At 41.9% G+C, this 15,458-nt stretch overlaps 1 protein-coding gene across 1 annotated transcript in view; it reads right to left on the bottom strand.

Moving 5' to 3' along the window:
* TTC39C (tetratricopeptide repeat domain 39C) overlaps positions 1-15,458 on the bottom strand; it is a 102,842-nt gene that overhangs the window by 2,073 nt on the left and 85,311 nt on the right. The window contains exons 8-13 of the mRNA XM_082853274.1: positions 14,768-14,875; positions 10,191-10,300; positions 9,054-9,177; positions 3,081-3,178; positions 1,849-1,953; positions 508-546 (exon numbers count right to left, since the gene is read on the bottom strand). Coding sequence (XP_082709400.1) covers positions 508-546; positions 1,849-1,953; positions 3,081-3,178; positions 9,054-9,177; positions 10,191-10,300; positions 14,768-14,875 — 584 coding nt within the window. The remainder of the gene's footprint in view (positions 1-507; positions 547-1,848; positions 1,954-3,080; positions 3,179-9,053; positions 9,178-10,190; positions 10,301-14,767; positions 14,876-15,458) is intronic.

A 15,458-nucleotide genomic window follows, 5' to 3' on the forward strand; every position in this document is an offset into this window, starting at 1 on the left:
ACTACAGTATTAATCACACCAAGCTTTGCGCTGCCCCAAGTGAAATTCCTTACACTCCTAACAAAGGTTTTGCATTCACTTGATTTTTCTTATTTCCCAGACCTCAAGCTTTGTGTCCGTTTTTAAAATGTCAACTGAGCATTATTAATGCTGTCTTTGGAAAATTTCCCTCATGTTATTCCTGGGACGGCAGTCTTAAGCTGGGCTCAGTGGAAGTTGCTTTTAGACCTTCTTAACTCAAGAACACAGTTATGAAATCAACAGTTATTTTCCCACTCAAATGAGAAGAGTTTTTATAAAGCAGGATGAGCAATTTCGTAAGAGCTTCATGTGTAATTTCACTTAAAAATCAACTGCTCACTGATTCAGTTATCAGTTTCCCCTCCAGAAATACCAACCAAGACAATCATTTCACAAAATTTCTTGAATTCAGACTCCAGAGTACATTACAGAGGATAAGAAGGGTCACTGGAAAGAGAGAGATTGAGCATTTTTAGGCATTTTTACCTTTGCTTGAAGAAGGAGACTTCTGCCTCTTCCTACAGTCTATGAATGTAAGAAAAACACATTATCTCTTAACATCTATATTTATATACACTCAAGCAGAAAATGTTATAACAGGAAAATATATTAATTCAAAAAATTCACAGTGACATAGAGGGGAGTCAAGTGCTCATTCAAGCATACTGACTCAATTTTTCTTTAATATAATGCTGTTTACATGTTTACATTAAGGCATTACTTGCTAAATAATTTTTCATAATCTTCATTATTATTTTATAAAGGGCTGTCGTATTTTAGAAGAGTGTAATAGTTTAAGATCTTACTAAAAAACGCAAAATTGATGATAATTTAAGTTTATTTGAAGTCAGTAAGTTTTTTTGAAGGCATTACTGATTGAGAATATCAACTTCATTTTTCAAGAGACAGACCAGTCTTCTTGTAGTTTATGTATATATTTTAAGGCTGCATTAAGAGTAAAAATTTCCTTAAAGAATACGGTGTTAGAAGTTTCTACCAAAATTCATAAAAATTGCATTTTCTATTTTGGTAAAATTAGAAATTCAAATGAAAAGAGTTACCAATTAACAGCCTATCCTTGGCAAGATAAGCTACATATTCAAGGATTAGGCTAGAATATTTCTGTTGATTTAGCTCAACTTTAAAAAAGTCCATATATTTGAAGGCTGACTTGAATTTACTGAAAATTAGAATTTTATACAGTCAATAATATGTAATTGAGCTTCTAAAAGAAGGTACCAAGCAAATCCAGCATTATTAAAATTCACTTTTAAAAAAACTGCCCCACTGTGCTTAAATATGCATCTTAACGATGACCGTCAAACTTATAAGGTATTCTAAAATTTTTAAGTAATCCTACACACCATCCTCATTTATTCTCACTACAATCATTATTGAATTGGCAAGGGAGGTATTTTTTATCCTGTTTTACAGATTAGGAAGAAGGTATGTGGTTAAATAACTTAACCATATCATACACTAAATAAAAATAAACGGCGGAGCTAGAATCACAAGGCAATTCTGTACTCTGAATAAACCACATTACATCATACCAGACCACTCTAGAAAAGGCAATGATTTTGCCCCAAATGAATTTTTGTCCCCAAAGTTACATTTATCATTCTAATTCCAGGGAAGAGATTACCTCCTTAAACACAGTGAGATAGGATTAATAGCTTCTTGGATTCATTCTATGTGAAATCAAGGAAAACAAAACAAAAAAACACTAGGTTCAACCAACTTACTTTAAATGAAGGATGTTTTGTGCCTGTTCACTTGCACAGTTTTGCTGATGAGCATAATTTAAGAAAATAGATAAGATCTTACCTCTGGTTTGTCTAACAGAAGACAGCCAAGTTCATAGCAAGCATATGGCTGAACATATAAGTTATTCTGACGACACAACTCATCTTTAACAGCTCGCTGAAAGAACTGAAAGTAATACGAATATTGTTGGAATTAATTCATTTCTCTACTTAGGCTCATTTTCCTACTTAAGCCTCATCACATCTTTAGGAGGATGTCTATTCTGTATCAAATTTTCTCCTTTTCTGCATCTTTGTTCCTTCCCATTTATTCTCATCCATATCTTATAAGTCCTTTACATACCTGTCTGGTGAACTTGCGCCAGTATATGTTACCCATCAGTCAGCCCAATCTGTGCTATTTATTTTCCTAGTTGACACGCCAGCCTCTGCTGATTTTATTGCAGAGAACATCTTTATCAGCATCTCCAAATCTGAACATTCCATTTTAATATTTAAGACAGAAAGTAAACAAGCCAAGAACCATCTCTTGACAGGTGTCTTGACTGTATCTTACTGATACTTAAGCATATGATCTAAAATAAGCTATTTAGAGCTGTGTAATAGCTATTATACCCCACACTGAAAATTAATTTTAAATGATAATACAAGTGTATCAACACCCTAGGATTTAAAAGCCGAAGTCTGTTACTACAGTACATGAACTCTCTCAAAGAATAATCAAAATAACACCTGGATGTATGTTAAAAAAAAAACCACCAAACAAAAAACTCAGAAAAATCCCTCCAACTACATTTGAAGATAATGAATGGTTCTTTTTCATAGAGTACGTTCGCAGAATATCTTAAGCTAACAACTTTCTAGACCTCACCTCAGTAATGCATCGATAATCTGCAGTTATAGAGGGAGGAAAAGTGGACACAGGCTGACATGCCTGATCATATTTGTATTTACCTAGCTAGGAGGCTTCCCTCTGCTCCTTCAAAATTGTCTGCCTCCTCATTTCTTCCTCCTCCAATTGAGGCTGTCATCTTTGATAAACAGCTAGTGCCAGAAAAGAAGCCCATAGGTGAAGAAGTATTCTAAGGCTCTGAAGTCACATTAAAAGCTAGTATGAACCGTCATCAACTTCTGGCATCTGAGAAGATGACCGTAATCAAATAAAGTGGATGAAACTCACTGCAGTGGGAGATTAGCTTTATGTAATGCTTTCTCCTTTTTCTTATTCCCAAGCGTATATGTAGGTTTTCACAGTTTAGTTTCCTTAGCCATGACACCACATGAACAGTTTACCTGGACAGCATCTTCTGAGTTCCCTAGACATTTGTGTATGGCACCAAGAAACAAATACTTTAATCCAACGACAGATGAATCATCCACTTCATGGCAAGCTTAAAGAGAAGCGAAAACAGCAGGAAGGAAATACGTTTACTTAATTCCTTAAATATCATCAAGAGTTAAGCATTTCATTGTTTAGCAACGTATTCAAGTTCAAATTGAGAAGGTTTCCCTTCCTCATCCATTAGTGAGTATCTTTAGTCAAAGAAAGACAAATATCAAACTACATGGTGCCAAGAAGGCTCAAAATTGCATCATATTATTACTAGGTCAAAGAAGCCAATGTGAAAAGGCTGCATACTGTACAACTGCAACTACATGATGTTCCGGAAAAGGCAAAACTGTGGTGAGTTGCCAGAGGTCTGGAAGGTAGAGCACAGGGGATTTTCAGGCCAGTGAAACTATTCTGTATCATACTATCTGTAAGAGCGGATACATGTCATGATACATTTGTCAGATCCCACAGAATGTACGAAACAAAGCATACACTCTAATGTAAATTACGGACTTCCGGCGATAACGCTGTGCCAGTGTTGCTTCATCAGCTGTAACGAATGCACCGCAACAGGGGGGATGTTAATGGTTGGAGAGGCTGTGTGGGTACACATGGCGGGGGGGAGGTTTGAGGTGTGTAGGAACTCTCTGTCCTTTCTGTCCAATTTTGCCTGAATCTAAAACTGCTCTAAAAAATAAAGTCTATTGGTATCTTTCAATTGCATCATATTAATTCAAAAAACCATGCAATGAGCACCTTCACATGTTTGTAGGAGGTACTGCACCAGTCCCTGAGAGGGCTTCAGACTTGATCCCTCCACCTCGAGAAGCTTGCCATCTACTGCGGAGGATGGGCACACATGTTGGGAGGATAACATGGAAGTTTTCCAAGGAAATGAAAAGAGTGGAAATTGGAAACATAGTGGAGCTAATACAGGAGGAAAAATAGTAATTATTTCTATGAACCAATAAAGATACTGAGATTTGAAAAGATTTTATAGAAACATACACATACAATATATATGTACACACATACACACATGTATATCACACAAATGTATGTACATGTATATATGTACATATGTGTGATATATTTGTATGTATGTGTATATGTAGGTATATATATATAGAGAGAGAGAGAGAGAGGGAGGGAGGGAGGGAGGGAGGGAGGGAGAGAGAGAGAGAGAGAGAGAGAGAGAGAGAGAGGGAGAGAGAGGGAGAGGGAGAGGGAGAGAGGGGGAGAGAGAGAGAGAGAGAGAGAGAGAGAGAGAGAGAGAGAGAGGAAGAGGGAGAGGGAGAGAGGGAGAGAGAGAGCGCTCAAGGTTCCAGAAAAAGTTTTGGAAGTTCCTGGAAGAGCTGGGTAGAGTGACAAAGAGGTAAATGTGAAGAAGAGTCTAAACCTATAGAAGCAGGAGGTGCCTCAAAAACCTAGGCTGAAAATACCTCCACAGAAAAAGTACTCAAAAGATATTAAGGCAGTGGCAGTGTTAAGGAAAGGGGAATGTACTTCATTCATCCCCTCATTCATTCACTAATTCTACTCATTCATTCAATATTTATTGAACAACTACTATATGACAGCAGTGACCAAAGAGAAAAAAATTCCTGCCCTTAGGAAACTAACATTTTGTGGAGGAGAGAGATAACACAAAATACAGATAGGTAAAATAAGTGTATTAAGGAAGTGTACACACTAAGGTAAAAAATAAAGCCAGGAAAGGGGAGAGCAGTATGCATGTGTGTCGGAAAGGTACAGGTTAAGGCCCATTGAAAAAGCCACAGGTGGGTAAAGACGTGAAGAAAATGAGTGAAGGGGCCATGTGGATATTTGTGGGAAGAGCTTTTGAAGGCAGAGAACAGCAAGTGCAAAGGCACTAAGGGCTGCACGTGCCTGGTGTGTTCAAGATCAGTAAGGAGTGCGGCTGGAGCCTGGTGAGCGGGGGGGAAGCGTGGTGAGAGGCAATGGCAGTGGGGGTGTGTGTACAGACCATAGGCCACTCAATGAATCCAGACTTCTACTTTGAATAACATGAGGCCACAGAAGGTCTCAGAAGTGAACCACCACCACATGACTTAGGTTTTAATAGGAGCACTCTGACTGCTGTGCTGAGAATACACGGTAACATCCTTAAAACGCAGAGGAAGAATGCAGCGGAGACGGGCAGGTGGGTGAGGAAGGGAATGAATGAAATTACAAGACAAGGATATAAGAATCCAGCTAGCTCTGCTGATGCAGGGAGTCACAGACAGGGACTGTGATAAGCTGAGCGCACAAAGCTGTGTGGGCCTGACGGGAAGAGTGTAATCAATGCAGATGACCTCTATCACCCACGATCAGGTGGCTTTTTTTCTCCTGGAACTTAACTATTTCTCTACAAAGATCTTCACCTGTTTTCTGTATGACTGAGTCGATTTGGATCATTACTGCTTAACACTGGAGAATGAGATAATCTAATTAACAGCTCTCTTAACTGGATTTTTAGCAAAAATATTAGAGAATTATGTCATATTCACTCCAGAGCCCACCTCCCTCCCCAGGGCCACATCGTCGTTGTTTATTTTGACAGCTGGAAAGGAGCTCAGAGAATATTTAGTCACATTACGTGATGATCATTCTTGTGCCTGCCAGTTACCATTTTACATTTGCATGTCTGTTTTAATTATCTCTAAACACATGATCCTGCACTTGTGCATTAAAAAGAATACCTAAGGGTCTTCCCTGGTGGTGCAGTGGTTAAGAATCCACCTGCCAATGCAGGGGACACGGGCTCGAGCCCTGGTCTGGGAAGATCCCATATGCTGCAGAGCAACTAAGCCCATGCGCCACAACTACTGAGCCTGTGCTCTATGAGCCTGCAAACCGCAACTACTGAGCCTGCATGCCACAACTACTGAAGGCCGCACACCTAGAGCCCGTGCACCGCAACGAAGAGTAGCTCCCGCTGGCCGCAACTAGAGAAAGCCTGCGAGCAGCAATGAAGACCCAATGCAGCCAAAAACTAAAAAAATGAATAAATAAAATAAATAAATAAATGTATTAAAAAAAAAAAAGAATACCTAAAATTCCTTACTGGTCTTTTGAGTTAGACATTGGTAGATATTCCAGACTTGCATCAACAACCAGGGATGGGTTTAAAATTATGAATCTTTTTAAACAGAGCAGAACTTGAACATCCGAGAAAATTCTGTTTCCTTTCAAGTAATTCCCTTAGGAGGGTTACACACCCTAATTACAGGGCCTTTGCGCACAACTTCTTTTGGAGTTGCATTACTTTGCTCTGGAATATCAACACTGACCAATTTTTTGACCTTTGAGAGGGAACCTTTTTTTTTTTTTTAAATAAGCAACAGGCATCTGCAGGGAATTCTGATGATAAAAGTATGTGATTCAAGGGAAAACGCTATATTTGATCAAAAACAAGTGTGACTACAAAGAAATCTGACAAATTTTATACAGCCACTAGTTTTGAATAAGTCCAAAATATTAATACTAAATCACTTTTGGAAAAGAGCAGCATATATGTGAATAAGACTACATTTCCAAAGGTAACTGCTTTCTATAAAACCATCTTTCTGGATGAACAGTCAGTGGCATTTCATACCCACGGGTTCTGCATTCACGGATGCAACCAACTGTGGATCGAAAATATTCTGGGAAAAAAAAAAATTCCAGAAAGCAACTAATTGCATACTATTCACATTGTATTTGCAACTACATATATAGCATTTACATCATATCAGGTATTACAGGTAATCTGGAGATGAGTTAACGTAAACATGGAAAAGTGCACGTAGGTTATATGCAAATACTACACCATTTTATATGAGGGACTTGCACATGCACGGATTTTGGTATGTGTAGGGGGTCCTGGAACCAATCCCCCACAGATACACAGGGATAAGTGTATGTGTGTGTGTGTTTTTAAATTAATTAATTAATTAATTTATTTATTTTTGGCCGTGTTGGGTCTTCGTTGCTGCACGTGGGCTTTCTCCAGTTACGGCGAGAGGGGACTACTCTTCGTTGCGGCGCGTGGGCTTCTCATTGTGGTGGCTTCTCTTGTTGCAGAGCATGGGCTCTAGGCACACGGGCTTCAGTAGTTGTGGCTCGCAGGCTCTAGAGCACAGGCTCAGTAGTTGTGGCGCATGGGCTTAGTTGCTCCGCGGCATGTGGGATCTTCCCGGACCAGGGCTCGAGCCCGTGTGCCCTGCATTGGCAGGTGGATTCTTAACCACTGCGCCACCAGGAAGTCCCTGTGTTTTAACACAGCACTCTCACCATGTAATCATTTTTCCAGCTGCATGGTTTAAATATCTTCATGCTCCCAGGAAGACGAAGCTGTGTGTAGAGAGCTGAAAGCTTTGCTAGTCAATGTGCCATCCTCAGGCCAGCAGCAGAGACACTTGGTCCTATGGGAGCTGGGCAGGTCACCTGTTCCGAGTCTCGCCTTCCTCATTATAAAATGGGCACAACAATGCTGTCCGCCTTTTCTACTTCCCTGGGTTCCAGTGAAGAGCAAAGGAAATAATCTGCCAGACTATAAAATATCATTCAAATGTCTGCCATTATACCTTTAGAAGAAATGTTACAGTATTTCTTTTTTTAAAAATTTATTTATTTTTATTTTATTTATTTTTGGCTGCGTTGGGTCTTCGTTGCTGCACGCGGGCTTTCTCTAGCTGCTGCGAGCGGGGCTACTCTGTTGCGGTGTGCGGGCTTCTCACTGCGGTGGCTTCTCTTGTTGCGGAGCACAGGCTCTAGGCATGCAAGCTTCAGTAGTTGTGGCACATGGGCTCAGTAGTTGTGGCTCTCGGGCTCTAGAGCGCAGGCTCAGTAGTTGTGGTGCACGGGCTTAGCTGCTCCGTGGCATGTGGGATCTTCCTGGACCAGGGCTCGAACCCGTGTCCCCTGCATTGGCAGGCAGATTCTTAACCACTGTGCCAACACGGAAGCCCACAATATTTCTTTAATAACCAGTAAAGCTTTATTTTACTAAAAGACTTATTCTCTCCATGAACTTCTCCTACAACTATAATAAAAATGACTTTATGAAGGTTTTATTACCATAACTTATAGTCTTATGATTTTTTAAACATATGAATCAAAAAGGTAGGTTCCCAATTATACTCCTTGGTGTCTACTCAAGAGAAATCATTATGTAATTCCACACAAAAGGTCAGTACACTTATGTTGCACGCTTATGTTTGTAGCAGCTTTACGCACGGTCGCTAAACACCCAGAAAAAAACCAAATGTCCCGTAGGAGAAGGAATAAAAAAAATCGTGGGACAGGTATAGCCATACGATGGAATTCCACTCAACAAGTGAGAGGAACAAACTACTGACACAGATACAACGTGGGTGTCACAGACACTAGGCTGCACAAATGAAGCCACGCACTAAAAAGTACACACTGTCTGATTCCACTTGTACGAAGTTAAAATGTAATCTGTGGAGAGAAAAATCAGAACAGGGGTTGCCATGGGTGGGGCCTGACTGAGAAGGGGCATAAGGGAAATCTCAGGGGTGGAAGAAATGTTCTATGTCTTGATCATGGGGTGGATGCCACAGTGTATATATTTGTCAAAACTCACTGAACTGCATGTACGCTTAATATCTGTGCATTTTAATGGATGTCCATATGAAAAAAGAGGTTTCATTGTGGGGGGCAGGTGGAAACGTATGCTTCCAGCCACCCGCATGGCTTTAGGATTAACAACCCTGACGATCAGTGTGCATCGCCACACACTGCGGACAAGGCAAGTACATTTGTCCCTTCCAGTGCCTCCTACTTCCATCACCTAAGTGACGGAACTTTTTCAACCATCGCACCATTTGTCCAAGAATGACAGATTTGTACTCTCTGAATCAGAGGAGATTAGTGACACACTGAAGGAACAAGCTGCCGTGCACAGTTTTGTTTTGTTTTTTTACCTTGACTCATCCTCTGTAGGTTGGGGAGGGAGCAGTTGGGGAGGGCTTTCCACAAGTACAACACTTCAATGGACGCCAGCACGCACAGCGCTTTGGTTGGGGTTTGTTTCCGAAACCTCTCTGCCTGCAAGCAGTTGGAATGATTAGGCAACATTAGAAAAAAAACAAATTCAGAGAAAAAAAATATTTCAGAGACATTAAAAAATACATGGTTCATATCTGATGTGAACGATCCCCTCCCGCAAAGTTAAAAATGAAAATTTCTCTCTAAATTTTGCTCTCTGATTTTTAATATATTGGTAGATATGCCTTTCTCTTATTCAATTCAATCTACTATCAAGATCCAGGATATATTTTGAAAACTTTAAACTGAAATGAATCTAGTTTCATTCTAAGTCAAAGAAACTTATAAAAGCTGGGTGACAGATAATAACTTGATGGGTTTATATGGAGGATGTAATACCAGATGCCTTTCAGTTACGGTCTTATTGACGTTTCAGTTTTCTAATTAGTCCCAGTCCTCTCAGGGGCATTCCACATTACAATCTAGTTTATACTCACACTAAATCATTCCATGTTCATTCAATAAAAACTTACAACTAAAACCATGGAAAATTCAGGATATAAGTTGTCAGGTGGCCCATGGTAATTCAGCTAAACTGTATTCTTAAAAGTACAGAAGTAAATTGGGGCTTTGTCCCTACAGCCCTGGGCCCTTCTGCTGCTACATTTGATGCACACTTTTGTTTTTTATTAGGGCAGAACGTGATGCTTTCACTCTATGAGAACTAACAGTCTGTATCTCTTGCCCAGGTTCTGCGGATTTGCATTCTTCTGAGACTACCTAGCTCTTCAGACAGACGTTCTTCCTCTCTGGAGGCTCATGAGCTCCACAGCATCTGTAATGTCTCTAGCCATTCAAAGAAACAACTGCTCTAATGGTCTGCGACCAAACAGTACTTTGCATTCAGAGCAGCAGAATGACATGGGAGTAAATTCTCTCCACAGTCGTGAACTGCATTTTGCATGGCATTAGGTTGCCAGCTTTGCATATGATTTCTTAAAACCTGTCCAAGGTGGCAATGGTTGCAAATATCCATCATAAATGACACACCAGATCAACAGGTTCCAACATACCTTTTTCACTGAGAACTGTTCAATCTGATTGTTCTTCCTTTTGAAGAGTTTCTGAACTTCTTTAAAGACAATCTGTGCCCCGTCCACATCACCGGTGGCTCCCTGACAAACTGTGAGAAACCATCGTTGTAATCCTTAAGTATTAGGGGGAAAATGCCACTAACGGATACCTAGGTTGATGATACTTGGAAAACGTTACCAAAGGAAAAAATGGGAGCAAATATTTTTAAAGACTGTTACACGTGGGACTACACCACCCTGCTGATCGTCGTTCCACCATTTCAACAACTATTTCCCGGGACTTCCCTGGTGGCGCAGTGGTTAAGAATCCGCCTGCCAATGCAGCGGACACGGGCCCGATCCCTGGTCCGGGAAGATCCCACAGGTCTCAGAGCAACTAACCCCTGTGCCACAACTACTGAGTCTGCGTGCCTAGGGCTCGTGCTCCGCAACAAGAAGCCTGGGCAACGCAACGAAGAGTAGCCCCTGCTCGCCAACTAGAGAAAGGCTGCACGCAGCAACGAAGACCCAACGCAGCCAAAAATAAACAAAACAAAAAAATCTATTTCCCTGGCGCTAGGTTCCCTGAGCTTTGGGGTGGTGGGGGGGCAGGGACAGGTGGGAAAACTACAGTCCTAAGTCCTCTTTGGGGAAGATAGTGTAGTCTTGAACATTAACAAAACCCCCAGATATTATCACAAACTACAGTCCATTTAGAGCTCACATACTCGGAAAGTGGAAGAATAAAGGAATCTAGGCAAGAACACTTAGGAGCCAGGAGGACTGTGAAAGCCTCACGGTAGCAGAAGGATACCCCTGCACCTGGCAAGAAAGTCATGAATTAGTCCTGCACGTTTACTGGGCACCTGCCACCTACAGCCGCCAGCAAGAATGTGAAGAAGAAACACACACGTTTACACCCAGAAGAAACTTAAATTTCAGCTGGAGAGAGAAGACACACAGTCCAGAGCTACAATGTATATAGTGATGAGAGCCTTGGGAGTCCTGGCACCAAAGTACTTTTGGAAAAGCTCAACAAGGGAAGGGATGGTTTCTCTCTGCAGTGATCAGGGCAGCTTTGAGGAACTAAGAGTCAAGCTGAGCCTTGGAGGGGAGTAAGATTTTGATGGTCTGCATGCTATCTTCATCCCACCCAGAGCCCCCGGCAACGACGTAGTCGTATTTCCTTTGGTTCACCTGCTCGCTACCTTCTCCAAACTTCACACCAGGCTGCAGTCCCATCCCTTCATTGGAACTTTACCAACTACTCTTTGTTGTCCTCTTTCCAACTCCCATGAAGATGAATTCATTTCTGTTAACTTTTTGTTGCTTTTGTCTTTGCCACATATTGTTTTTCAACCCCCAGTTGGAATGTCCATTGATTTGCTAGTTCTTTCTTCTTTATTCGAGTAGTCCTACAACTGGGTGGTCCTGTACTCGCACTCTGGGGCTTGGTCAAGCCAGGCACAGGGCTATGGCATGTCAGAGGATGGGCAGCTAACGGAAGGGTCAAAAAGGCACAAGCAGCAAGGTTTGCAGAAAGCTGACGTCATCAAGGTGATGGGAAAGGCAGAAGATTTCTACTGGGAATAAGTAGGATTAGGCTGAATATTCAAAAGGAGAGCTCACCCCCAGTTATAAGAGCAGCACTGCTCCAGATGTGGTGGCCTGAGCCCATCCAAAATGACCTCATCGGTTGGGCTATAACATTTCAAAACCAGGAAGAAGTTCAGTGATCGTTCTGTAAAACAACTCCAATATATTATAGATCAGGGGATGTAGAGGTCCAGGAAAGTAAAAGTCTTGCCTGAGGTCACACAGTAGATCAATTAAAAAGAATAATTTCCGCTGCCCCTAGCCTGAGGTCTCCTCAGATAACTGGTAACATTATTATATAGTCACATAATATTAAAAAAAGAATGAGCAACTGTGGGTACACAGGCGAGTCATAAACATCAACGGTATCAGGATCTGAATCGCCTTTGCAGTTCTACAACACTGATACCTCAGATCCTGAAGAGTATACACCACCTCCTCTCAGTACAGTTGCAGACAGTTGCTTTAAAAGACGCAGATGTTTGAAAGCATGAGCGTCTCTGATTTACCCTAAGTCTGAGACCCACACAGAACTTAGGATGCTTGGCTCATCCATTACGACTAAGCTTTTCGGTTAACTTCTTCTGGGTAACATACCCAAGAGAATTGGAAGCAGGGTCTCAAAAAGAACCGTGTTCACAGCAGCATCACTCACAACGGCCAAAGGGTGGAAACAACCCAAGCATCCACTGACAATGAACGGATAAACAAAACATGGTCTGTACCTACAATGGAATATTATCCAGCCTTAAAAACGAATGAAATTCTGACACATACTACGATATGGATGAACCCTGAGGGCACTATGCTAAGTGAAATAAACCAGCTTCAATCAAGTCCACTTACCTAGAATAATCCAATTCACACAGACAGAAAGTACCGCAGTGGTTGTTAGGGGCTGGGGAGGGGGGAGTTACTGTGTAATGAGCATAGAGTTTCGGTTTGGGACAATGAAGTTGGACAGTGGTGATGGCTGTGAAGGAACTTAATGCCACTGAACCACACACTTAAACATGGTTAAAATAGGGACTTCCCCGGCGGTCCAGTGGTTAGGATTCTGGGCTTTCTCTGCTGGGGGCCTGGGTTCGATCCCTAGCTGGGGAATTAAGATCCTGTAAGCTGCGTGGTGCGGCCAAAAAAACTTTTTTTTTTTAATGGTTAAAATACATTTTATGTATATTTTACTGTAATAAAAAAAACCTCTCAGCCATAAGATGAATAAGGTCTGAAGATCTAACGTATAACATGGTGACTATATGTGATCATACTGTATCGTAAAATTGAAATTTGCCAAGAGAGTAGAACTTAAATGTTCTTACAAAAAAAAAGAGATAAATATAAAAAAAGAAATAGCACAAGGAACTAAGCCCCGAATGGTAGTGTTTCTGGTCGCTGAATGCCCATTTTCTCCGACGCTGCCTGTAACACGTACCTGTCCCTCAGGCCAACTCAAATGACAGCTCCTGCAAGGAGCCTTCTCTGAGAGCTTGACAGAGTGACCTTCCCTCCCCTCCCCACATACTCTTTAGGTGGAGCTCCTCACACATCTGCCCGAAGCCCCCGTGGAGAGGTGGCGCCTACAGTCTTTCACGCTTTATCATCTGCTACAACTGGTATGATCCTGAGATTTCCAATATCTGGAGAATAAATGCTCCTCTACACACCCACACCGTACCATTATTTCTTCATGTTCTATGCTCAACAACGATTAAAAAGAAACAGTTGCCCCCAGTGACTACGTGGCCCCATTACACCCTAACGACCGCTGGGGGGTGCTGCAGCCTCTCTGTTTTCGTTCGTCCACGTGCTGCGCACACCAAGCCTGCTACGTTCATCTGAGATGCCTGTGAGTTCTGTAAACCAACCCTTAAAGTATCCTAAGCAGCATACTGAAAATAATCCTATTCAAACATCAGCTATAAGAGCCATACGAAAACGGATTAATACCTGCGGGGCTTGCAGGAAGACCTGTGAGTATAAGGGCCTTCCGTCCTGACTGCTCACGGACTGTAGTTTCAGAACATCCAGGACAGACACATTAGTCACCATCTTCTAATTCTATCTTATTTTAAAGAGACCAGTTAAGGGGATGGAATGACAGGAGATGTTTTGTTAAATCCAAATATTCAGAGAAATAAGAAGATATTGAAAATAATGTTTGGATTAGCCTTAAATTTTAAGTAAAAGAATCACTTATATGGGTGTGTAAGGAGAGCTCATTGTTAGAGGCAGAAAATGTACAACTACCTGGGTCTCTTCAATCTCCACCTGGACCATTCTGCACCACAATAGCACGTCATGTATTGTAGCTCAGGGCACAGACAGCTATTTTGTCCACCAGGTGGCAGCATGTCTCTATCTCTTCATTTAAGGGTAAAAAGGCAATACACACTGATATGCCTATCAGACATTACAGTTGTCTCTGCTATAATGACATGCAGTGTTGAATTACCTTGTGTTCTGCAAAATCACAGTGTAATTATAATAGGGTTAATAAGTAAAACAAGGTTGGAACAGACTACTCAAAATCCGTACAACTCTGTAACCAGGGCACTAACAATCTAAACAAAGATGTTAACACGATTTAAAAGACATGTTAAATTCTTTAAATTCCTAATAAATCAAAAATAGATTTGAGAAAATAAAGGAGAGCGGTAAGGGTAAGCTGAGGCTGTTTAGGACAAAACCAAAAAGCTCACAATAAGCATTTCCGGGACCCAGCATGTGACCAACCCAGCCCTGAGGGGACGTGGGGAGGGGCAGGGCGTGCAGCACCGAACCACCCCGCTGTTCAGATGGGCTGGGGAGAGCTGCTCCTCAGCTGCTATTTACCTGTAGCCCAAAACAACACACGCTGTGGGAAACTGTGAAAAACACAACTTCTGCACCCTCTGCCATCACTCTCCCACCGGCCAACGCGCGTCAGCGAATCTGAGACAGAGAAGGGCGCGCTGCGGCCGTGCAGACCATGGTCTACTCACCTGCGGTTAAATAGGCGTAATAGCACTGGGACCACCGGGACTCGTTTTTTAGCCTCTCAAAGGAGTCAAATGCATCCTTGAAATTCAGCTCTATCATGCTGCACCAACCTGTGAAAGAGAGATTTCTAGTACGGGACCCTAAAGTAATACGCTCTACAGCCCATCTGTACGTTACAAACGTCTTATTCTGCTGACTTTCTCTGTGAGGGCTCCACGTCAACAGCCTGAAAACTTCCTAAGTATCTTTTCCCTCGTAAATATTTTCAATATGATGTTTTGAGTACACAAGGCATCTCTGATTTCACAACCAATGAAGCAGTTTCGAAGGGAGGAAAGTAAAAATTTCTAGGGAAACCGTCCGATTTGCCTCCCCCGGCTGGAGATCAACCGAAGCACAGTGGTTCTTCTCTCCCAAGAGCAGGCACCGGTGCAAAGAAAGAAGCGATGCCAGTAGATTACACACACAGTGACCATCTCGAAAAGCCTCCCACGCTCACCTGTACATTTATGCTCACAGTCAATTAGCAACCTTTTCTGAGAACTGGAGAGGAAGCCAGTGAGAAATAAGTACTTGCCACCCTTCCCTCTGCAGGGGCAGAGAAAGGACCCCACCTCTCCCAGAGCAAAACACTGTTAGGGTGGCATCCTGGGTAGGGTGGGGGGGGGGCAGCAGCAATAAGGAAACAAGGAA

Source organism: Leucopleurus acutus, assembly GCF_964270905.1.
Source record: "Leucopleurus acutus genome assembly, chromosome: 13".
NCBI classification, from domain to species: Eukaryota; Metazoa; Chordata; class Mammalia; order Artiodactyla; family Delphinidae; genus Leucopleurus; species Leucopleurus acutus.